Genomic DNA, 25895 nt, shown 5'->3' on the forward strand with positions numbered 1-25895 from the left:
GTCCCCGACAGCTCTGTATGACGTCTAAGAGTTCCGTTTTATTGAATTGCTCCGGAAAACTCGGAATGATGTTCCTTCCTCCTCACAGTGATTCATCTTTTCTACAATTTTCCGCAAAGATTAAGCGGAATTTTTACTTTAAAAAAGGGCCAAAGAATGGAATCACGTGATCGAGCATGAACATGATATAAGTGAACTAATTCGTAGTGCTTGTCAGTTGTAATCTCTCACAGCTTTAATTTGAGTTGGAAAGTTGCTACGCTATCATTCGAGGTGAGTATTAACGAATCTCAAGAAAAGATTTATCATTGTTACATGATGGTTATACCCAGTTGATGACGCTAGCTATCAAGGCCCTTCCTGAAAGGGGTCATCAAAAACACTGAAAAAAAATATGGTATGCCTTGAAAATGTTACTTTATGATATTTATCTACTTTTCCTTTTTCGATTGAAATGTTTTGTTAGTTTTTGGTGAGAACAAGTTATTCAATTTGCTGTGAACAAAGGCATAAAATATTACGCACTATATATTGACGTCGAAAAATGACGGAAACGTTTTTCTTCCAATGGTTTGGAGACAAAATCGGTTCTCAAAAAGATGCGAAATAGCGACGCGTCCCCTCTCACTTTATAGCGTCACTTATCTGTTTCCTCAAACAAAGCCATTCTAATTTTGCTCTTTTCTATTATAGAGTCCACCACAGCCAACGCGAGATGAAAATGAAGACGCGTGCAGTTTTTTCGATTTTCCTGGTCGTGTTTTTCATGGGTTGCTGTGTATCAGGTATTTACAAGGGGCTTTCTAAGATCGTTTGAAATTTCAAATCGCAAACATGTGAGAAATTGAAATCAGAAAACACATTTGCGAGTCATGATTTAAGACTTGTGTACCTCAACTGTCAGCTTTCTGCTTCTCTGTGGTTCTGAAGCAAGAGCTTTAAACGAGAAGTGATTATTACTGTGATAATCAGAAACATTCCCTCCACTCTCCTGGAGCCATATGGGAGAGAAAAACGGATAAACAAACCAGAGAACAAAGCGTGCAGAACCTTTATATAAACACAAGTAATTAACGCTACACCTGAAATTTTGTGTTCTGCTTCTCGTGTCAAACGTCGTTTAATATCGATACTTGTGACACCTTAAACCCAAGAAGTAAATACCTTAATACTATCATTACTTTTCATTCATTCTTAATTCAAATAGTGACCAATTTACAATGTTATCGGTCGGCTCAGCGCACAATAGAAATATAAAATACTAAATCACTTTTTTTCAGGTGCCCACATTGAATTCGAAGAAGATTTCGAAGAATTTGGAAACATTGAACTAGAAATGGGTAAGGTCATTTATTCATGCCTAATTCGCGCCTATGTGCAGTTTTCTTTGCGGATAAAACTACTATCTTTTTTCTTACTTTATTTTCTGCAGATTTTAAATAACGTATTATGTTCGTTAACAGTCTTTAAAAGTTAAACCTTTTTTCCTCTTGATAAAATGGAACAATCAATCGCGTACAAGAGAATATCAACAGTTGATATCATTTTTTCGCGTATTGACACCTCACTTGCAAACTTTTTTTGTATTTTGTTAGCTTTTTGCTTTGAGAAGCTAAAGAATTTTTTTGTCATAAGCAGTTTTGTCTCACAATAATTTCTAAAATAGCCTCTAACCTCAGTACTTTCCGTAAGGTGAATGCCAATTGATATTTATCAAAGTAGCTTTAGGTATAGCTTAGAATTTCACCCAACTTCAAAAGGAGTTTTAATAAAGTTTTCTACCTTCGCATTCACAGCCATATGTCTTAAGGTTGGTCTCCGAGAATCCATTATCTATCTGTTGAGCCGTGACAGTTTCCGGGGAAGGATGTGTTTTTGATCGATCAATCTTACATAGGACAAAAGATTTTTTCCGGATCGTAAATTATAAAATACGTTTACTTCGTCGATAGGCATTTTAACCCAATAATCGTTTAAGTTTTCTCTGCTTCTCAAATTACACAGCATTTGATATCACCATCGTTCATTCATTCTCATAAAATGTTGTGACCACTTTGCAACGCTATCTGTCGGCTTGAATCAGAGTGTAGAGGTTGCTAAATTTTCACTCTGTTTTCAGGTGTACAGAATGATTCCATCCAAGGACGTGGAGAAGAGGAAAACAATGAAGGAGAACTCGGTGAGCTCGTTCTTTTATTTAGCGACATACAGTTTCGTTTTGTTAAATTATGATCTTGTTTCCAGGTTCCCACTTTGGACCCGAAAAGAGTTTTAATGACAAGCCAGAAATGGACCGTAAGCTCATTTCTTTTCAGTTCTTAACACTTTATTATCATTATTATTATTATCATTAATTTTATTGATAAATTTTTCTTTAGAAAGAAATGTGGAAAAATAATTTCAGCTATATTTAGTTTGCGTTTTTTCATCTCTTGAGATAAAAGGAATATTTTATGAAACAATTAAGGATCCCAGTAGCTTATATGTTAAACTCGGTAGGAGCCAAAAGTTTTTAGGATACGTCGAATTGTTAAAGTACTTCGTCTGATTTTAATTCTGCACGTACAACTAGATTTTGAATGACTTACCGCTCTAAATGGAGAACAAATTAAACACTTTATCTGCACATAATTTACCACGGAGGGGGTTCGAGTTATCCAAAAAAAGTCCGTTTTGACGGTAGACGGTTAAATTTGCAAACCATTTGGCGGTTGATTGTTCAAAATCACAAGTCATTTAAGGGGTGATAATTCAGTTAAAGGATAAATTTTTTTTGGAACATCTGATTAAACCAATCCTAAGAATTAAGTTCAGAGAGTTTATAGTTCCAAACATTTCCCCTTCCCAAACCTAGGCGTGGTATGAAGAAATATTGCATATATAAACATTCTAATCACCATTCTAAAGAAGATTAATTTCATTTCTTTTTCACCTCAGGGAAGGATCATTGCTTTATTTGATAAAAGTAAGATTCCAACATTCGATTTAAGGCTATGATTTCTTTTATCATTTCTCTGCAGAGGGGGAACATGAACAGAGCAAGCGAGTGGACCCTGGTACAGTGATAGCAGCAACCCAGCTGACCTTGGACACTCTTACAAAACTGCTTGACACGATAGCGTCGGTCGGCCGCAAGATTGCCATCGGTTTTGATAATGAAACACCTTACAAATGGCAGGCTCTGAATACATACTTTTACTCTGGTACATCTGATACAATTTTACCCAAGTTCGTGCAGAGAAAAGAGGCGGGTCTTTATACTGCAAGGAAGACGAAAGGCCCTGTAGCTAGAGGAAGCGTAGGTGTGTTTACCTACTACGTGCCAAGTGTCGGCAAGACCATTGCAGTCATGTTCAGCGTACCATTCAACTATCATTGGTATAGCAACTGGTGGGATGTCAAGGTCTACCCTGGTAAGAAGAGAGCTGATTATAATATGTGGTATGACATGTACTACGGAAATCCCTTTAAAGGAGATGATGGATGGCATGAGAAAGCGATAGGTGAAGGATTCCGCGTAGAAGGAATAATGACAAGCGCAGGAGAGAGTAGAATGGAATTAGATATCTATAAGTGAATCCCTACGTGCTTTTGTCTTTGGTACATTGACATAGTGTAATAACTGCGTGAAAGTCCAACAATTTTTTTTGTCGTGTGCATGACAATGTTTTGGATAAACGTTTACGTAGCTATTAGGTTTCACATGATAACGTTTTGATTCATTACTTTCATTATAAGTGGAGTAAAATTCAGGAAGGGAATAATTTCAATCGTGTCAATCAGAAAGTGCAAGAAAATCGCCAGTGGAACACATTTTCAATAATTTCAATCTTCCATCATCCGCGTAGAGCTCGCAATTGTTAACTTTAACAACTGTTGTTTTCCTAATTGTCCAGAAGAGTAGCGTTAAGTTGGTCGTTCGTATATGATGGAAACGTTCAATAGTCTCATTACAATTTCAATCATCCTTGTTGTACATTGGAAACTTTGGATTACAATTTGTTTATTTTGAGAGGATAGCATTCACTAGGTAGATGAATCTCATTGGTTTATCATATCTGCTGCATGAATTTCATTGGCTGTGAAACTGTCTGATAACAAACTTTTTCTGATTAGTCCTTCAACAGCCAATCAACTTAATAGATAAATGATGTTAAGAACCAATCAGATTCTAACACTTTGATATTGGCACGATTGAGTGATAAAGCTTCGCGTTAAGAGTGTTCTGGTTTCAGAAAAGATTATTTAAGGTGTGATAGTCCTTTGATATGATAAATCAGTTATAAGCTTTGGTAATAGTATTGTAAGATGCTCACTTTGTGAGCGCGTGTGTTTCACAATACGTTCCTTTTTTTTCTTCTTTTTGACAACTATGTAGTGCACGAATGTTGTAGACATTTTGTCATTAAAAAACCACTTTATTTTTATACAAATTGCCGCTTTATTTATAAACTGTCTTCATTTTTATCATCTGTTTCTCCCTTCACCGTAAAGAATCCCCTAACATCTGAATCTCACTTTGGTTTTGCACTTTGATACTGCTACAAAGCCACAGAGAACTCAGTGGTGCCCTTAGCTCACCTCTCTAGGTTCACTCGACCTAAGCTTGTTGCATATTGCTGAGATTAATAATGTCTGAACATCTTGTGAAATATTGAGCTCGGTCGTGAAATAAGAAAGTTGTTTACCAGTCACAAGGGTAGAACATGGCCTCACTTACAAACAACGAATAGCTTGTACTTCACTTCAGGCGGCGTCCAATTTAACTTGGTGTACGACGTCTAAAATCAGAAATTTTTCAAGTTTTTAGTAATTTCAAGCTGTAGTAACTAGAATTTGCATATGTTTATCATCAAGAACTGCGAAGTTATTTTGTATTGTTTTTCTTTCTATTAATCAAGTTGGCGTTTTTGTGTGAGGTTACTTAAGGTTTAAGTAACGCCGGTAGCCAGTATAAGCGTTGTTTTTGGTAGATTTTTCAGTCACTAGTTGATCTCATCTAGGGCAGTCGTTTCGTTGGTTTTTGCAAGCGCCGTGTACTTTTGTTTGAGAGTTTTTGCTACCGGTCTTGGTTGCACCACAAATTGTAAGTTCATTTCTGTTTCATGTAGCTTTGTTGTTACCATTGTCGTTATTCTTGACGTTATCATATATTCTTAATATCTTAAGAATTGTGTGTCATACAGTAAAGAGAATAACAAATGAGATTTTAGGAGTTAAAGGGTTAAACATAAGTATACCATATAGACTGATCAAAAAGATGGGAAAACAAACCTGGAAAAGAATTATTTTACACATTAAAGGTTTAAAGGAAGGTGTTAAGGTTGGGGCATATTGTCTTGCTTCAGGGGGCAAACTCGTAAAGGTGATAGGGAAAATGGGAAGGAACCTTTTATAAACCCTTTATTGCGCCATTCCTGTGGCAATTTAAAGGTCATGTGATATTCGAGAACACAACTGTGTGCCTTAAAATGTCTGGGGAAGGTGAAATTTTGCAAAAAGCCTCGTTTTTCTTGCATTGTTCGGGAAAGTTCGACAAGTTTGGAATGCTGTTCCCACCATTTCACACTGAATCATCTCTTTTAATCGTCCGCAGAAATTTAGCGAAATATGTGATTATAACCCAAATAAACGAATGCCTTGTCACGTGATTGCGCATGAACATAATAATAAGAGTGAACAAATCTGTGGTAATCGTTAAGTGCGCCCGTCTGATAGCCTTGAGTCAGAACGTTGTTCCACCACCTCTGAAGGTGAGTATTAACCAATATGCTAGTTAAGGCTCAAATGTAGACAATTAGAGAAATGCATCATCATCATGTACTAGAAACTCAGTTTTGGTGCTTTGAGTCCGGCATAAACCTAGCTTTAAATGTGTGATCTGTAAGGCCGTTCGGGATCGCTTAGCACTTCGTTATCGATACGTAGTAGTCTGGATTGGCTAAGTTCCCTTGATTCGTCAAATTTACCAAAATTTAAGGACTACCAGTCTTTTATTTGCTAACACAAGCAAACGTTTCAAACCCCTAATCCTTTCTTGGGGGGAAGGGGGGAGAAGGGTCCATATCCGATTTTCTGGAGTGTAAAAGCCTTCCAGTGATTTGAAAACCTTGACCGGATGCCGGTCATTTAGCAGCACCGTAAAATCTAGCTTCAAGGCATTAACTTTTTAAATTGAAGAAGCTTGTTAGCGCATATGTTTTACAACCTACAGAATATATTTGAGGTGGATCTATTTCATATGCTAGTGGTGTCAGCTTTTAACTCCGTTTGTTAAAAGGCGAACAAGATTCCACGCATATTTTTGAGCTTGAAGAATGAGCTACTGTATGGCGATATAAAGTCAACTTGGCATGGCTATCTCGTTCTCGTTAGTAAGCTACTCCCTCACGAACGTAAAAAAGGAAGGAGCTTGCTTAGGGTTAGGTTTTCAGACGATTTCAAATGTTTTAATTTAGCGAGATCCTAAATGAGGTCATGCATGCATCCATTTGCTGCCTTAATAACTTGTGTGGCGTCGCATTGCAAATTCCTACGTTAAGCGACTCGAACTTGTTGTTAAAGAGCTTATTTTTGTGTGAAAAATAGATGCTGAAGAAATGAAACATTTTGCCGAGAGATGTCCATCATTCAGACCACATTAGAGCGCGCTACTTTGCAATGCAGTAAACTAGCCACATGCCGGCAGGATCACTACGGTTATCTTTTGTTGCTAGCTTGAAAATTTAATTTGTATTCGTAATGAGAACTTGTGAAATAATTATTTCCAAAAAGGAATAACTAAGGGAAGAAATGCAATACATTCATGATTACAGTGAAGACAATACGAGATATAACATTTTGGCTTTCAAACTTCAATTTATTTCATTCAGCCGCACAAGGTTTTTTTTAAGGACATCTTAAGTCAAGCGCAGCAACAAAATGGAGAATGAAATATCGATATCATAGCGCTTGAATATGCGTTTGCACTTTGTTGAGCCTCTAGATGGGCAATCGAGGTGTTACGCTTTTAAATTAGAGGTGAAATCGAAGGCTTGTCTTTCTAAACAAGTCATGCATAGCGCTAGACAGAGAAAGTCACATTTTCTTTCTCACTTGCAACTGCTCGTATTTACCGATAAAACTTCTTGTCGAGGATAAGATAACTCTCTTGGATTGGTGCCTTAAGAACACTTTATTGTGGCCGACTGCTGAAGAAGACAGAACTGAACTCAGCCACAGTGTCGTTGCCATTTTAAAATTTTAAATGGCCTAATTTCTTTGTAGGATTAGTGACCTAGAACGAGTAGAACACGATGGATCCAGTGATACCAGCCGATCAGTTAGGACCAAAAGTTCTGGAAGACGTTTTCAAATCAATGTCACCCACAAATCGGGGAATTGCCATTGGCATCGCTAATGAAACATCCCATCAGTGGAATGCAATGAATGCATACTTCTATTCCGGTTCCCCCGGCCCAAATGTCCTACCCGAATTCGTGAAGAGCCAGGAAGCAATTCTGTATACGGCCACGAAACCAACTGGTCTACCAAGAGGAAGTGTGGGGGTGATTACCTTCTTTATCCCAGATGACAACATGACCGTAGCAGTCATGTTCAGTGTACCATTCGACCGCAATTTGTTCGAAAACTGGTGGGATGCCAAGGTTTATCGCAATAAGACAGAAGCTGACTATAATGTGTGGTCTTTCATGTATTACAATCACAATCCCTTCCGAGGTGATGACGGCTGGCATGAGAAACAAATAAGTGAAGGTTACCGCGTGAAGGGCGTCATGACAAGCACAGGCGAATGTAAGCTGCAGTTAAAGATCTGGAAGCCGGAATCTCTAAAAACTGAAATAACTGCGTGAAAGTCTGTTAGTTCTTTGTTCTATTTTTTACTTGACAGTTTTTGTTTTGTTGAAAAGTTGGCGTTGCAGTATTTCGGATAGAATAAACATTTTGTAAGTTTCAAAGCTGTACACTAAAGACGTTTGAATTCAAAGTCAGAATTTCTGTGGGTTCAAACTATCGCGATGAGTTTCTTAATTGTGACTGTCTTCTCTGACCTCCATTAGTAAACGTGCTTAATTTGTCGACTGTTTTTGCCTTGTACCCACACTAAAATTTTTGTCTTGGCCCACGCAGTCAAAGATTAATTCGATTGATCGGATGCATTAACTAAGTTGTTATTCATTTTTGAGGTTCTGTTAGAGGTTTTTGGGTTCTGCCGACGATTGTTCTATCTTCCCAAGTCAGATGGTTAGCATGTCCATGCATGCCTAAAAATAGTAAATAAAAAAACGTGTTCTTTACAGAGACTTGTAGTGGGAGAATCAAAGAGAGAGTGATCGATCATAATTTGAGTCAGTCGACCAAGTTATCCAGAGTGAAGTAACTTTTATGAAATTAAGATTTTATAAGAGAATCAACAGAGATTAAATAAGACTTAGGGACAGGTCGAAATAAGTTCGCGAGCTGGGCCCGACAACTCGGAGGTAAAAGTACAAAAAGAAGGAATGCATAGGTTGGTCATTGCTTAAGAATATTTTCTGGCTGCTAAGGAGCCATTATTGTTCAGTTATTTCATTACAACAAGTTCCAAAGATTTTCTGTGAACATAACCGTAAAATAGTGTCAAAATAGTAAGATAATGACCTGAGTAATTAATCGCCCCCCCTAATCGGCATTAGTCATGCGTCAGTAAACACGTCTAGGAATTAGCATACTGATCGGCACTTTGTCATGGTTTCGCTGTGAAAATCCATTTTGATCAAAATGTATCATATTTTTTGACAGAATGAATCATGGTACCGTAAGCAAACAAGTTGAAGATTTTGGGGCGAACTGATTTAGGTGGTGACGAACTTCTCTCATTTCAGGGGGAAATGTCGCAAAAGGCTGTGGGGGAAAATGGAAAAAAAATTATACAAACCCTTTATCACAGCATTCCTGCGAAAAAGTTGAAGGTCATGTGGCATTCGAAAACACAACTGCGTGCCCGGCTTAAAATGTCTGGGGAAGGTTAAATTTTGCAAAACATTTCGTTTTTCTAGCATTGTTCAGGAAAGTTTAAGAAGTTTGAGATATTGTTCCTTCCTATTCACAACGAATCATCTTATTGACTCGTCGCAGAGATTTAGCGAAAAATGTTCCTATAACCCAAATAATCGAATGCCTTATCACGTGATTGCGCATGAATTTTATCATATCAGTTAAACAAATCCGTGGTATTCGTCAAGTGCGCCCGTCTGACAGCTTTGAGTCAGAACATTGCTCCACCGCCTTGGTGAGTATTTACCAATATGATCGTCGAGGCTCAAATGCAAACAATAGGAAAGATTCATTATCAACATGTACTAGAAACTAAGTTTTCGTGCCTTAAGCCCGGCGTAAACCAAGTATTAGATATGTATTAGATATGTGATCTGTAAGGCCGTTCAGGATCGCTTAGCACTCCGTTATCAATATGTGGCAATTTGGACTGGCTGAGTTTCTTTGATTCGTCAAATTTACCAAAATTGAAAGACTACTGGTCTTTTAGTGGTTCATACTAGCAAACATCTGTAGTCCCTACTCCTTTCTTAGGGAGGGGAGGGTCCGTATCCGATTTTCTGGAGAACAAAAGCCTTTCAGTGTTCTGAAAATCTTGACCGAATGCCGGTCATTTGGCAAAAGCGTAAAATCTAGCTTCGAAGCATTTACTTTTTAAAATGAGGAGGCTTGCTAGCGCTCAATGTTTTACGCTTTACAGTATATACTTGAGATTGATGTATTTCAAATGCTAGTGGTGTAAGCTTTTTTAACTCAGGTTGTCCATAAGCGAACAAGCTTGAGCTTGAAGAATGGGTTATTGTCTGGAGAATCCAAAGGCACCTCGGGTACCACATTCCCTCGAATACGCTACCCCCTCATGCACGTAAAAAAAGGGAAGGGAATCGAAAATTGATCCTCAATTTCAACATTTTTCGTTTTTCCCAAAGAATGGTTCTTTAATTTCTTTTAACGTACCAAGAACCTAATTAGATTCCAAGCATTCCTTTAGGTACTAAGAGCTCGATAACTTGTGCGGCGTCGCATTTCAAATTCTTAAAGAAAAGCTAAGCGACTTGTACTTATTGTGAAAGTGCTTATTTTGCTATTAAATATAGATTCTGCTAAATCGAAACATTGTACAGATTTCCATTGTTGTAAACATGCCATGCAGCTATGCCGGCAGGATTACATAAGTAATCTTTTGTTGCTCACTTAAAAAAATCCCATTTGGTTACGTAATGAGAACTTTTAAAATATCATGTTAAAAAAAGGAATAAATAATGAATATTTTATAATAATATTTATGCCTTTGTTCACAGCAAATTGAATAACTTGTTCTCACCAAAAACTAACAAAACATTTCAATCGAAAAAGGAAAAGTAGATAAATATCATAAAGTAACATTTTCAAGGCAAACCATATTTTTTTCAGTGTTTTTGATGACCCTTTTCAGGAAGGGCCTTGATAGCTAGTGTCATCAACTGGGTATAACCATCATGTAACAATGATAAATCTTTTCTTGAGATTCGTGAATACTCACCTCGAATGATAGCGTAGCAACTTTCCAACTCAAAGCTGTGAGAGATTACAACTGACAAGCACTACGAATTAGTTCACTTATATCATGTTCATGCTCGATCACGTGATTCCATTCTTTGGCCCTTTTTTTAAAGTAAAAATTCCGCTTAATCTTTGCGGAAAATTGTAGAAAAGATGAATCACTGTGAGGAGGAAGGACAATCATTCCGAGTTTTCCGGAGCAATTCAATAAAACGGAACTCTTAGACGTCATACAGAGGTGTCGGGGACATTTATCCTGTCCAAAGCACTTTCGAGCACAAACTAGTGTTTTTATTAAGTCTACGTGATCTTTGACTTCCCATTGAATTCGTGCAGTAAACTGTAACAAAAAATGCTATCATTAACTCAAGCACTTGAATCTTGTGGTAAACTTCAATTTGATTGCCTAACTTTGAGAACCACAGCTTTTCAAGTCTGAGGTAGTTAATGAAGTAATTAGCGAGTTGTTTCTGCCCTCAATAATTTTATGTCAAATCAGATATTATGTCAAATCGGATGTTCACAATAGAGACAGGAAGTTTTCTTTTCTACTTTAACTCTGTCTTTCTGTTTTTCATTCCTTTCTTAATTCTCTCTTCTCCTCAGATAAACCTTGTCCAATAATTAAGAACAATGCTATACATAACAATTTGTAGCGTTTGACGCAAGCTGAAGTCATCCCAAATTTGCTCTGGTGTTTGAAATAAGTCATGGAGATGTCTAATGCATATGATGTTTACATCACCAATAATGTAATCGAACTCAGCAAAGATTAATAAATTAAAGTTAGTATGTTGTGTTTGGTTTGTTGGTTAGTGAGTCATCTGCTCGGAGTGACATGTTCTAAATTAGTTAGCCAACCCTTCAAATTCATTCGCCTACAAGAATTTGAGCTTTGTCAAACAACAGCGTTTTAGTAGGGCAAGAGAGTGAATGTAATTCGCCTAACCAAAGGAAAAAATGTCGGAAGGTGAGGTATGTTTCCTGAGAAACGGCGGTGCTGCGCCGACGGAAAGGGGGGGGGGGGGAAACTAGATAAATTGGTTTTATCAACTGAGTTGATAATGTAGCTTAGCCGTAAATAATCTCTAAAGCTGATGTTTCGAGCGCTAGCCTTTCGTTGGAGTGAATGAGGACTTTACAAGAGGTATCTTTATTAGTAAAAGTTTAGGTGTCATAAGATTTCAACAACTCAAAAACTTTACCTAAAACGGTGGTTTGTTCACTTAACAATAAAGGTAGGTTAATTTTTAAGTTAAAATTGATATATTTAAATAAATCAAAACTAAAGTAGAGACCAAACACGTCGAGTTTTGTCCCAATAGCGTGCGATTTGCAGTAAGAGTACAGCAAGAAAATGGCCTAACTCCGTGAAAATGCACGCTATATATTTTGGTCTGGCGCGCTCGCTTTTCACGGGCCAAAAATTATATTTTTACATGATAAACACAAATAATTTCTCGTTGAAAAGAGCTCTTTTATTTTATGTACATTTGTATATCCCCGATGTTGTGGTCGTCTGAAATATAGCAAAATTCAGCGTACAAACGCAATAGAAAATATAATGTACTTTACGCGGGTGGTTACAAACGAAAGAAAGTTCAGTTGGAGATGAAATATATTTGCAAAGCTACTCCAAGGAATGAAAAACAACTTATGAAAAAATTAATCCAAGATAATTTTTCTTTGTCTTGTGCGAGCGTTGTGAAAATGCACTAAAAGCCCAATAGAAATTATGCAAATTAGGTACGTTTTGGCCGATCTGAACTTTCGTATTTTTTTCCAAATTAAAAACTCGCTGGAACTTTTGAATATTATATTTGAAAACGATTCACCAAAAGGGTCTTTTGGAGCAAATAAAAAAAAAGTTGAATTTTTGTGGTGCTGCGTCGGTGGGAGAGTATAATAGGTAATTTGGTGTTAACAGCCGAGTTGAAAACGTAAATTGGCCACCGTAAAGAGTTAAAAGGCTGACGTTTCGAGCGTTAGCCCTTCGTCAGAGCGATAGACGCTGGGCTAACGCTCGAAACGTCAGACTTTTAACTCTTTACGGTGGCCAATTTACGTTTAGAATCGACCGCCAAAATAAGAGAGGTGGTGGAGTGTGCGCTTGCGTGCGACAAAACTTTCAAGTCTGAGGTACTCGACGAAATTTCAGGAATATCGGACAATGGACTCCATCAACTCTGAGTAAAGATGCAAGTACCAAATTTGAAGTTATTTCTTGTTTGCACGACCTACTGGCCTCCTCGAACGCCAACTACGTCGCTCGACCTCGGTGCAAGTCTAATCTGTGCATCTCTCCTGAAGGAACCGATCTATTTACTTGGGGACATAAACTGTAACTTGCTACAGCCCGATCTAATTGATTCCCATGCTTTTGCGAACTTCTGTTACACATATAGTTGATACCGGATGGTAACTAAGCCAACATGTTTGACAGATTCCACCTAAGTTTTATTAGATATAATTCTTGTCTCAGACGCGAAGCAAGTCACCCAAGTTAAAGTTCTGTCGTCATCAATAAGTGATCACGATCTTGTCTATGTTACGTGGAGACAGGAAAAGCAGCGAATTTCAACTACGTTTATGACCACTAGAAGTTTCAAAAATTACTCCTTGGAGAGATTTAATAACGACTTCATAAGGGCACCTTGGTCAGTTCTGGAAACCTTCGACGATCCCGAACTTTACGCCTTTTAATTTGTTGTTTAACGAAATTTTGGGCAGACATGCACCTTTAAATACCATTCGTCCGACCGAATCCTTTTATCACCGATGAAGTTCGCGACCTAATGGCAACAAGAAATGCTGGAAACATAAGTTCAAACAACCTAAAGATCCATTGGCTCGGTCTAACTACAAGAGCTATTGCCATGAGGTGAAACGGAAAATTCGCCTAGCTGAAAAGGAATTTATGGCACAACAAATCAAAGAAAACGGAATAACACCAATATCAGGTGGAAAGCAATTCGTGGTTGTATTCCTAAAAAATCTGCTTCCCAGAGTTCCTTTTCAAAATATGTAAATACTGTTTCCAACGAATTTAATATTTTCTTTGTATACATCGGTAAGAATACAATTCAGAAAATCAGCACTTTGGCCGAACAATTCTAGTGTGAAGCACACAATTTCCCTTTTACCCCTCGGGAAAACCCCGTTTCTGAACAGTTTGTTTTCGATGCTAATGTGAATATAAACCAAGTACAAACGATTATCAAATCTATGGCACCAAATACGTCTCCTGGAGTAGATAAAATTCCACTTCGTGTTATCAAGTACTGTCTACCTGCCATCCTACCTTCAATTATATCGATTGTTAATACCACCTTTCTTTCTGCTCAATTTCCCAACGCTTGGAAAATTGCGAAAGTGACACCTATTTTGAAAGAAAGCGACTGAGAGATTCATAACAATTATAGGCCTATTTCAATGTTACCCTGCTTTCAAAGATTTGCGAGAGAGTTGCCCACAATCAGCTTATATCCTTTTTAATAGCAAACAAACAAATGGTGAGGAACGAGAAGTGCGGTAACGAGAAGTGGAATTCTACTGAGACATCCATCTTACAAACAACTGATACTATCCTTGAAGTCCTAAGAAACAGCTAACTGCCACTGTGCTGCTCTACATGAGCAAAGCTTTTGATAGCGTTGACCATGAAATCCTCCTGTCCAAGCTTCAGGATATTGGATAGTCACCTATCGCTATCAAATGGTTTGACAGCTACCTCCGGTCGCGCTACCAAGTTGTTAATATCCACAATACTATATCAGACCAACTTCCTATGACTTGTGGAGAGCCACTAGGAAGCATTTTGGGACCGTTGCTGTTTTGCATCTACAATAATGATCTTCCGAGTATTCCACGCCGCAGCTCGCCACAGTGCTACATAGATGATACTAAACTGATACTAATTTCAGCCTACAGGACCAGGCAAACGCGATTACTAAATTGAATGAAGACTTATGCTGAATAAGTCGGTCCAGTAGTAACTGGATCGGCCTTTAGAAACCAACTTCTTTTTAACCCTACTAAAACCGTAACTATTTCAATTATTTTTGGCAGCAGAGCGATAGCCAGCTAAGTAGAGGATGTCAGTCTAACTTTATTAGGAAAGAAAATTAGACCGGCTGCCGTTGCTAAGTACTTAGGAGTTATTCTGGATCCTTGTTTGACATACAATGATCACATAGCTTCAACAGTGTCTAATTGTATGGCACGCCTAGGCCAGATTAATCGAGTTAAACATGCTTTTGTCTCAACCACCTTAACTATTGGAATTAATGCCGTGGTCTTTAGCAAGCTATATCATTGTTGTAATTTTTGGGGCAACACCTCAGAGCACAACCTGAGTAGGATCCAAGCTGTGCAAAATTTCGCGGCCCGTATCGTCAGCAATTCAAGGAAATACGACATTTCCCCCATTCTTAAAGATTTAAAGAGGCTACCTCGAAGACAGTTGCATTATCGCCACGCAATAATGACCTTTCAATGCACGGCTGGGTGCGCAACAGACTCTTTATTTTCTTAATATATCCAAAGAGCTACCATCACTAAGCGTACAACGAGGAACTCCCAGGTGCTAAATATTCCTCTGTATAAAACCGCCACAGGGCAAAGAACTTTCTAATAAAGGACAGTCAAACTCGGGGACTCGTTTGACTCTACTCTTAAGTTGAACCCGACACTAAAGGACTTCAAACGTGGCCTGAAGAGAAGCCTTAACTCAAACTTTTTAAAGACTTAATTGCTTTTGTTATTTAAATTTGATTAATTAATTAGATTATGCTATCTATTTACTAGCTTATTAGCTCAGTAAATTAATAGTATATAGTCTTAATTATTTCTTTATTCTAAAAAGCCCATTTGGGACGAATAAAGTAAGTATGCATGTTAACAACAAATTACCTTATTTTTGCACTCTTACCACTGAGTTGTTGGGCTCAGCTAGAAAAGTACTCTCGACCTGTCCTTTTAAGTCTTCTTCAATCTCTACTGGTTCTCTTATAAAATCTTAATTACATAAAAGTTACTTCACTCTGGGTAACTTGTAACTACTAGTCGCTCTGACGTTTCTTTAATTACTATTTGTTGGTGTGAGTGGGTATGCTGGCCAACTGACCTGGGAAGATTAAACACTCGTTGGCAGGACACTAAATCCTGGCTTTCCCGCTTCCAGATCTTTAACTGCAGCTTACATCGGTTTGAGCTTGTCATGATGCCCTTCACGTTGTAACCTTCACCTATTTCTTTCTCATGCCAGCCGTTATCACCTTTGAAGGGTTCTTGCCGGTAGTACATTTGAGACCACATATCCTCATCAGCTTCTTTCTTATTGCGATAAACCTTGGCATTCCACCAGTTTTCATACACAAGGTGGGAGAATGGTACACTGAACATGACTGCTACGGTCATGTCGTCATCTGGGATGAAGAAGGTAATCACGCCCACAGTTCCACTTGCCCGGCCAGTTCTTTTGGTTGCAGAGAACAGTGCTGCTTCATCTATTCCCAAGAATTCAGGTATAGTAATTCGCCCAGGTTTACCAGAAAAGAAGAATGCATTCGATCCACTCCACTCATGAGATGTTTCATTAGCGATGCCGATGGCAATTCCTTGCCCTGTGGGTGGCATTGAATTGAAAAGATCTTCCACAACTTTTGGTCCTAACTGATCGGCTGGTATCACTACTTGATCCATAATGCTCTCCTTGTTCTAGGTCACTAATCCTACAGAGAAATTAGGCCATTTAAAACAGTAAGAAGGTAGACTCTGTGGCTGAGTTCAGATCTGTCTTAAACAGCAGTCGACCACAATAAAGAGTTCTAAAGGCACCAATCCAAGAGAGTTATCTTACCCTCGACAAGAAGTTTTATTGCGTAAATACGAGCTACTGCAAGTGATAAAGGAAATGTGACTTTTTCCGTCTAGCGCTATGCATGACTTGTTTAGAAAGACAAGCCCTCGATTTGACTACTAATGTGAAAGCGTCACACCTCGATTGCCCTTTTAGAGACTCGGCAAAGTGAAAACGCATATTCAAGCGCAATAATTTCGATATTTCATTCTCCATTTTTGATTTACTTAAGATGTCCTTCAAATAAAATAGGTCCACAATGCGTACGTGTGTGGCTTACGAAATTGAGCTGCTTTTTAATGGCTGGTGTCTTACTGAGTTTCTATTAGAAGAGCTAATATCTGATTGCAGTTAGTTATTGTTCCTCTCAATCAATAAAAAAAGATAACTAGCATATAATAGTCCTGGAATGTTTCATTTTCAAGATGAGGGTTATTACCCAAACTTTGCCGTAGAGGTCTCATTTTGACAACAAAGATTGCACACGTAAACTGAGGATTTTAGGAACTGAAAAAAGGTCAGCGTCATCTCCCATAGTGGCCTGATAGATTCAATCAAGATTATGTTTACGTTACAAAGTGGAATTGAGTTCTGAAGTTTGTAAGTTAATTGTCTTTTCCAAGGCAAGTGAAGTGAAATTAACCTTAGGGAAGCAATTCACCTAATTTTTTTTTGCATTTTGCGTACCAGTACACGAGAACAAAACTTTGCAGAAGGGCCAGAACATTCGGGAAACGATGTAGTATACACTAGAAGCCATTGAGAGCTTGATTTGGTTTAAATGTATGACTAACTTTGGACAATGCATACATGTAAAGTAACACAATGCTGAGCGTAAGTTTCTATTGGCCATTAGGGCACAAAGTTCTATTTTCAGTTGGTCGAGAGCAAAACGTTTACTGTAATTATTGTATTTGGTTTTTGTGGGAATGTATTTTCAATAATTGATCACTGAAAAATTTAGTTGAGGTATGTGGATATGGGTTGCAAATGGAAGAATCTTGGGAAAAAAGATAGGTGCATAACAAGATCAGAGCACAAGCAATATTTTAATGAATCATAAGTTGAGTAGTACTCAGAAGTAACGTTACATTAACGTTGCTAGTCATTTTTAACCCAATAAGATTTACAATTTAATCTTGAGGTTTTACTTAGCGGAAAGTTCAGTAGAGATAGAGTGTCACCATAATAGATTTCAGGAACAGTAATCAGAAACATAACTTAAACAAAACAGAGTTCAATGTACAGGCAAGTGCATGATGGTATCATGATTTCAAGTACCAAAATCTTTCAAGTTTTCGTATTCTTGACATTGCAATTTCATGCAGTGTGTTTACCAAATTCTAGCTATTTGGAGACACGAAATGAATAGGTCAACTTGACATCATCATGCAAAGAGCTAATCTACTGTACAAAAAGGTCCAAAACAAACATGGTAAGCAACTGAACTTCATGTATCACTTAACAAACAGAGAAGCCTTGACTGCTTTGTTCTCTTGTAAAGCACGCAGGAAGCGGCTAAAGCAAGAGAAAAGTGTAGGGAGAAACGCTCGACTACGTCTCGTGTTTCTCCCCACTTCTTGAGTGTTCTAGCCGCTTCCTAAACAGAACAGAGCACAATCAAGGCTTCTCTATTTGTTTTATAATAAAGAATACGTTAAATTCCCCAAGCATTACTTTCAATTTTCAAAAAAAACTTTACTTCCAAAGCGAACAACAATGTCGTCAGCATGCTCTATACTCTCATAAAGCACGCTACAATAAGCCAATCAGAATCCCTGTTAGAATGGTTCAAATAATCTGATTGGCTGTACAAGACTAAAGCTGTCAAAAACGTTAAACAATCAAAGTTCACATTCTGCAATACCTAAAATTTGAATAGTTCGGCAGGTCGAATTTAACACTTCTGCCTAAAGTTTTCTAGTCTCTAATACAGAATCTGAAAGTGAAATGTTCAGTGAAACTAGATCGAATTGTGGCTCATAAAAACACGTAAGTTTTTTCACATGACAAGTGGAAAACAAACAGTTCAAGGCGAGTGTTTTATGAATGAACGACAACCGAATTCACGGGAACATAAAGATCGTTCGGGATGACAGCGCCGTGACACTCGGCCGCAGTGACTGGTGTGGCCTTCCACTCAACGCATCGGAGAGGATAGCAGAGCAACCTCTTATCTTTTCACTCGAAGGGCGGCTGATGTAGTTCCTGAGGCTCGCTTCACTGCGATGACCAAAGATCACCATGATGAGCTAGCCGCGATGGACCTCAGCGTGATCGCAGTCGCTCTTACAGCGGCATAATTAGTATGAATGTTAACAGTTATGCCAGTCTGGTTATATTTTTCGTCATTCCTGTTTTTTTTTGTTCCGTTTTGCTTTTGATCACGAAACTTTACACACTATACGAGTGTTGGCTGTGTTTGATTTTCATTACCGTACGTAAGCATGTCTATTTCGTTTTCTCCTTGAGGATTTTCGTCTCTGTTCACGTTATAACAACGTAAATTACGGCGCCTGGCCTTTTTAAAAACCTTTCTTTGGTTCTTCTGTTGCTACTTGCCGGCTCTCTTGTTCCGAAATTTCACTTCCAGTCCAGGAAAAAGGTCAAACATAATACAATTTGGCAGATGGCGTAACAGCTTTAGCTCAGCTCTATGCTCTATACTCTCATGGAGCACGCTCTTTCAACCAATGACAGTACGCGTTATATCCGAACTTTATTATAATTTTTTTTAGAGCACACAAGAGGACTTGTGAGACCTGCTTCACCCTCATTTGCCACAAAAACATTGAACTTCTGGTACCAATCAAATTCAGAATGACAATTGGTAACTAATCTGTGCTTTTAGGGGGTCTAAATACGTGATTTGAACCCTGGGTCTCCGAGGATGCTGATGGTTATTAATCCACATCAAGTAGCTCTAACTATAAACATAACAAATGTCAGTTCCATTAAACATTTCGTTTAAGTGTACTTTGGTATTCTTAATAAGCACAGGTAAACTTTTCACAAACAACAAATGTTATGAGCTCATAGGGTGTGTGCAGTTTGAAGTATTTGAAAAATTTACCAGTGCTTATCACATGAGAAATCATGTTATTAATTATTAGTAATGTATACATGAAAGATACACAGTCACAGGAAATGTACAAACTGACAGCAGATAAATTTGACAGTATTGACTTAATGAAGTGTGTGCCATCAAAATTTGTCCTTCGGCTGAATTCTTACTCAGGAATGTAATTTTGTTAGTGTTTATCACATTAAAATATCCAAGCTTTTGTTTTTTATGGTCAGCTACTGTGTGTATCAATCACCACAACCTACTTTGTGTAAATCTGACTGGTTTCTAGTGTGATCTAGTGTTTCTGAGTCTAGTTTACATTTGTTCTTGAGTTATTACTTTATTTTGCACAAGTGATAAATGAAAAAGGCACCTACTGGGGTAGCTGTTTTCAGCCAATCAAAAGAGTGTAATTTTTCATGTATATTTGTAGTGATGAATTAACCAAACCAAACAAGTAACTGAAAAGGAGTTGTGGTGTACCAAATACAGGCCTAATATAAATGTGTTGCTGCCAAGTATAATACCAATGCTCATCTGAACCATTATGAAGAGAATCTAGAAAACTGCCAAGCCTACAGGAAGTCATTCACTGTAAAGGTCAGAATAATTTTGGGCATTACTTGGAAAACATAAAACTAATCACATTTCAGTTGTAACATTAAACTACTAAGCTCCTATTTGTATTTTAATAAAAGCAAAATCACTTTGTCGCTGAGTTTCGTTGTATTACTTCCCCAAAGTCTGGAGTCAATCACAAGAGACATTAAGCACCTAGGTTTTCATGTTAACGACAAACTGCAGTATCAGGTTAGTTGTTAGACATTTGTGACTTCTATCGGTCTAGCTATGTAAACATAAAAGAATAATTTCATTTGAAGAGGCCGTCACATTGAATTTCCAGACAACAGCAGTGTTTGATTTTCAAATGGCAACAAAAGGTCCTATTTTCATAAGTCTTTTCGTGATTACCTCCCATTAAATGTTCCTTCCTGCTCTTTTGTGTTTGACTCTGTTCTTTCTTCTGAAATCGAGCTTGAAATAATGCTTACGCCAACAAACAAGTCCCATGGACTTTACTCGTGTCCAACTCGATTACTTAAATGTTCATGTCATATTATATCAGCCCCTCTGGCAACTCTTATAAACAACTCAGTTCAAAGGGGTATTTTCCCCTCCAAACTTAAGCATGCCAAGATCATTCCAATATTTAAGGATGGGGATGAAACTGAACCGGGGAACTATCGTCCAATATCACTTCTTTCGGTCTTTAATAGACTCTTCGAGAAAATTATGTACAACCGCCTAAAGTCCTTTCTTAGCAAACATAACCTATTCTATGAGTCTCAGTACGGTTTCCGTGAACAGCGCTCAACCGAGCATGCAATCCTTGATATTGTTAACAAAATTCAATCAAACATGGACAAGGGAATGTTCTCCTGTGGTGTATTTATTGACCTTCAAAAAGCATTTGATACTGTCAATCACTCTATCCTCCTTCATAAATTATCCCACTACGGCATTCGTGGTATAGTAAACGATTGGTTCTCCTCCTATCTGTCAAATAGAATCCAAACCACGCAAGTTGGTCCCCACGTATCTAGAAAGGAAAATACCCTTTGCGGCGTTCCTCAGGGGAGTGTACTTGGTCCCCTACTGTTTCTTATTTATGTAAATGACATTTACATGGCCTCTGATAAACTAACCTTTTATCTCTTTGCTGATGACACTAACCTTTTATATGCTGATAAAAACCTAAAATCTCTCGAAACTATCATCAACTGTGAACTATTTAAGGTTGTCGGCTGGTTAATCGCTAATAAACTCTCGTTAAATATTAAGAAAACAAACTATATAATTTTTCATCCATATCAAAAACGCATTAATTTTAACATCCGCATTAAGGCCTATGATAGCCGCACTAAAACGTTTTTTGATCTTGAACGTAAGGATCATGTTAAATACCTAGGGGTAATAATTGACCAACATTCACATTAATTATATTGCTTTAAAAATCAGCAGAAATATTGGAATTATTTCGAGACTAAGACACTTTGTCCCCTTAAAAACATTTCTAAGTATTTATAATTCTTTAATTTCTCCCTATATATCTTACGGCCTCATTGCCTGGGGCCAAGCCTCCAAATCTTATTTAGAAAAAATTATTATACTCCAAAAGAGAGCTGTTCGCCTGATCTACTTTCTGCCTTTCAGAACGCATGCGATTCCATATTTCGCGCAATCTAACATCCTGCCAATAACAATGCTCTACTTCAAACTTTCATCAATCTTAATGCTTGATATAACCACTAACTCTACACCTAAAAATATCTGCAATCTTTTTATTTCTACACAAGACATACATCAGTATAATACCCGATCAGCATCTTCTGGTAACTACTATATTAAGTATTCTAGGCTTAATCATCATAAAAACTCTTTTTCTATCGTTGGGGCTAAAATTTGGAACAGTATTCCCGAAAGCTATCGAAGTCTGCCGAAGCACATATTCAAAAAGAAAATTCAAGCATTACTATTTGCAACTCTAGAAAGTCTGGATAGTTATGCTGACACTAGCACTCTTATTTCTGAAATAAAAAAGGCATCTTAATTATAATTCAAACATAATATATTAATTTACTTTTTATCACCTTTTCCCTCTTTTGTCAAATAATGTATGCAAAAAAGGCTTCACTGTTTGCACTGCCATAAATGATTTATGGAAAAACAGCTATGAAAGATTATGTTCCCATCTAAAAAGGATAACTTTTCATTCTCTCACAAGCATTTGAAAGATTGTGAAGTTTTTTATTTCTTTCAGCGACAGAGCTTCTCATCGTCTGATAGTTTATAGTTTTTTAAAAACAATTTAATCTATTTTATAGCTAATATCTGCCCAGACTGCGGTGGTTTTGGACCTGATTGTGCCTGTAGCGACCGTTCACTGTGTGTAAACAGCGAATGTTCATCCACTGGAGAATGTACCGTTGACAACTGTTCTTGAGGTTTGGGCTCAGCCATTTAACACCCATGCATGAGTGACCAAGGCATAATTTTTCCTCACAATATCGAGAAGGCCGACAAGTGATGAGGATATAGAAAATTTGCTAAATAGGGGATTATAAGTTGATCCAATACCAAATTCTCCTGACTTACGTCATAATAATTGTATGGCAGACAGTAAGGAGAATTACTAATGAGATCATAGGAGTGAAAGGATTAAGAGATTACCATTTTTTTCGTTCCTCATCTAACACACGACTACTCCATGGGGAAGCAAAGAAGGCCAATAAGCGGCATTCAGAACAGGATCACAGTTAAATAATATATATATATATTTACGGTTATTTAACGAGTTCTCACCCAAACCACGGTTTTACGCAATTAGTGGGCCTCAGGGATTCTCTATAAGAGGGTTGATTTAAACAAATAAATGTCGTTCCACTATTCGCTTTCGGCCCTCTTGACACTGTTCACAAAGATAAATGTTCAGATTTAAGGTTCAGCTAAATCTGAGGATTGTTTTGGACGAGGTTTTGTTAAACAACGGCTAAGCTTTGTTTAAATAATCCGACTATGGTGTTTAAATCTACAAATGATATCGCTTCTATACATAACAGAATGTGTATGTTTATTGACGAACTCGAGTTAGGGTGTGAAACTTCAATATTTCTCTTATTTGAAGATCTCCGATGATCACTAGTTAATCGGACTTGAGCGCCATCACTGCCAGATTAAATGTAACTGAAGTGTCGACACTGTCTTTGCTTTTCTTCCTTACTATAAAACCGATGATCGATGGATATGTCATTCTTTTTTTTCTCGCACATAAGAAGGTTTACTCCTTAGCTCCTTTGTGTTCTCATTTGCTAGCTCCTTCAGCTTTGTTCTTTTTGTTGTTTTTGCTGACCGATCTGTCGTTGTGACTACTGTGGATTAGATTCGAAACTCTCAATGGAAATACACTCTTATTTTTGTTGTTAAATATTTTTTTTTCAGGTGAAGCCCGCCACTGATGATTTTAGGAGGAAGAATAGTTGGTTCCAAGCTGAGTTTAGCTTTTTTTCTCAATCTGTTATCTTAGCTGGGAATCCAGACCTACACCCTACGTATTAAAGTTTAATTAATCTGGAAACCATTTAATAATGTGAATTTATGAGTGTTCTTTAAGTTTCACGATTATTCAAGTTTTTAAAAAGAGGAATGTCTCCGAGAAAATGCTCCGGTTTGAATAAGCAGACTTCTGTTTAAACGTTTCGATTTGCAAGACGTTACTGAAATCAACAGCTTCAGGTACCACCCCACCCTCCAACCCCCCAATCCTTCCCCCCCCCCCCTGTCTCCCCCGAAGAAAATATAGAATACCTTGACAAAGCTCTTTTAATATAAGGTTCATTAAGTCGATTCAATATATGGTAGTTTGGCAATAGACTTCGACATTCTACACTAACTATGAGACCTGGTGGACGCATAAAACCGCGATTTTAACCGTAAAATGGACTGAAAAGCCTAATAGCTCATGGTCTAACATCAAGCCACTTTGACGCGAAACATTAAATACTATAATGCGAGGCCTTTAAATGAATCATTTGTACAGCTTTGTGACCGAAAAAATGTTTATTCTATCTGAAAAAACGCTGTCCTATGAAGCCTTCAATGTTATCTGAAGCACTTCCTCGCCACCATTTTTGCGACTAAATATTGAACTGTTTATCTCACAAGAAAAAAAGCTATCATGTAAATAACAGCAAAATTAATACGAATTTCAGGCGGTAATTTCACAATTTTACAAGAAAGTTTGTAAAGGTTCACTTACAGATCTTTACGTGAAGTTTACATTGGCCTTCGCTTGTCATGATGCCCTTCACGCGGTAACCTTCGCCTATAGTTTTCTCGTGCCAGCCGTCATCCCCTTTGAAAGGTTTATCATTGTAGTACATGTCAGACCACATACTATCGTCAGCTTCTCTCCTACTGGGATAAATCTTGGCATCCCACCAGTTGTTATACAAATTACGGTCGAATGGTACACTAAACATAACTGCTACGGTCTTGTTGTCATGGGGGATGAAGAAGGTAACCACGCCTACACTTCCTCTTGCCAGGCCAGTTGTTTTGGTTGCAGTGAACAGTGCTGCTTCGTCTTTTTCCACGAATTCAGGTAAAGCATTTGGCCCAGGTTTACCAGAGTTGAAGTATGCATTCATTCCACTCCACTTATGAGATGTTTGATTAGCGATGCCAATGGCAATTCCTCGCTTTGTGGATGGCATTGACTTGAAAAGATCATCCAGAACTTGTGGACCTAATTTATCGGCTTCTATCACATTATCCATCGTGTTCTCCTTATTCTATGTCACTGTGAGTCAAAAACATAAAACCCAGGTTTCAAAGCATATTTAAAACGTTTACCATATTTGAGTCAATACGAAAATGAAACGATTCGGTCGTAAAGAGGCGGAATTGTCTGTGAAATTCAGGACAACTAAGACTTGAGCCTTTTCCTATTTTGGGATCCTATACAGTTTCTAAAAATCCTAGTGAGACGACTGAATTTTAACAAGAGCTGTAAAGTAAATCGCTTAAGATATCCTTTCATATCGGTTAATTCCCCTTTGGAACTATTAATAATGTAAATGGACTAAAAATGAAGTTTTACCATGTAAATACGAACAACTAAAAATGATTCTTTTACATGGGAACGGCTTTAAAGAAAAAACAACTTTTTTCCGTCATGCGCTATGCATAACTTGTTATTTCTTCCAAAGAAACGATCGATTGCAGTCTTTACAGACTTAGCAAATCGTAACGTCCCGCATAATCAAGTGATAAAATTACTTTGTTGCTTCACTTGATTTACCATGTGCTTAAGTAAAAATGTTCGAAACGTGATGAAAAAAAATTCGGCCGGGTGAGATTAAAACGTACAACGACATCTAAAAAGTTATTCCCTTGATACTTCTTTTTCCATTCGGTTTCCCTTTTTAAACTATTGATAATATCAACAGGCGGGACTAAGAAGGAATACATCAACAATATATAGTTACATAGAGGCTCCTTCAAAGAAATTAGGCCATTTAAAACTGGTCAGTGTAAAACGCAGACTGAAGACTGCAGACCGGGAGTAAAATACAGACTGAGGGTAAAATGCGGACTGAAGACTGCAGACTAAGGGTAAAATGCAGACTGAGGGTAAAATGCGGACTAAAGACTGCAGACCAGGGGTGAAATGCAGACTGAGGGTAAAATGCGGACTAGAGACTGTAGACCAGGGGTAGAATGCAGACTGAGGGTAAAATGCGGACTAAAGACTGTAGACCAGGGGTAGAATGCAGACTGAGGGTAAAATGCGGACTAAAGACTGCAGACCAGGGATGAAATGCAGACTGA

General features: G+C 37.8%; 4 protein-coding genes and 1 pseudogene across 4 annotated transcripts; 3 read left to right on the forward strand and 2 right to left on the reverse strand.

The window, feature by feature from the left end:
* The first annotated feature begins 222 nt into the window (after positions 1-222).
* On the forward strand, positions 223-4413 carry LOC136284340 (DELTA-stichotoxin-She4b-like). The gene is made up of 6 exons (XM_066174549.1): positions 223-273; positions 694-785; positions 1281-1340; positions 2120-2179; positions 2245-2295; positions 3021-4413. Exons 2-6 carry the CDS (start codon positions 716-718, stop codon positions 3575-3577), a joined length of 798 nt encoding a protein of 265 aa, XP_066030646.1. The 5' UTR covers positions 223-273; positions 694-715; the 3' UTR covers positions 3578-4413.
* Positions 4414-5698: 1285 nt separating this feature from the next.
* On the forward strand, positions 5699-7853 carry LOC136284240 (DELTA-stichotoxin-She4b-like). Its single transcript, XM_066174093.1, has 2 exons — positions 5699-5753; positions 7267-7853. The coding sequence occupies exon 2, from the start codon at positions 7296-7298 to the stop codon at positions 7851-7853; it is 558 nt and encodes a 185-aa protein (XP_066030190.1). The 5' UTR covers positions 5699-5753; positions 7267-7295.
* Positions 7854-14771: 6918 nt separating this feature from the next.
* On the reverse strand, positions 14772-16229 carry LOC136276983 (DELTA-stichotoxin-She4b-like). The gene has a single exon (XM_066158531.1). The coding sequence runs from the start codon at positions 16213-16215 to the stop codon at positions 15616-15618; it is 600 nt and encodes a 199-aa protein (XP_066014628.1). The 5' UTR covers positions 16216-16229; the 3' UTR covers positions 14772-15615.
* A 4962-nt stretch (positions 16230-21191) lies between these two features.
* Positions 21192-22116, forward strand: LOC136277009 (uncharacterized; annotated as a pseudogene).
* A 2197-nt stretch (positions 22117-24313) lies between these two features.
* Positions 24314-24841, reverse strand: LOC136284241 (DELTA-stichotoxin-She4b-like). Its single transcript, XM_066174094.1, has one exon. The coding sequence runs from the start codon at positions 24839-24841 to the stop codon at positions 24314-24316; it is 528 nt and encodes a 175-aa protein (XP_066030191.1).
* Between the last annotated feature and the right edge of the window lie 1054 nt (positions 24842-25895).

Source organism: Pocillopora verrucosa, chromosome 11, assembly GCF_036669915.1.
Source record: "Pocillopora verrucosa isolate sample1 chromosome 11, ASM3666991v2, whole genome shotgun sequence".
Taxonomy (NCBI): Eukaryota; Metazoa; Cnidaria; class Anthozoa; order Scleractinia; family Pocilloporidae; genus Pocillopora; species Pocillopora verrucosa.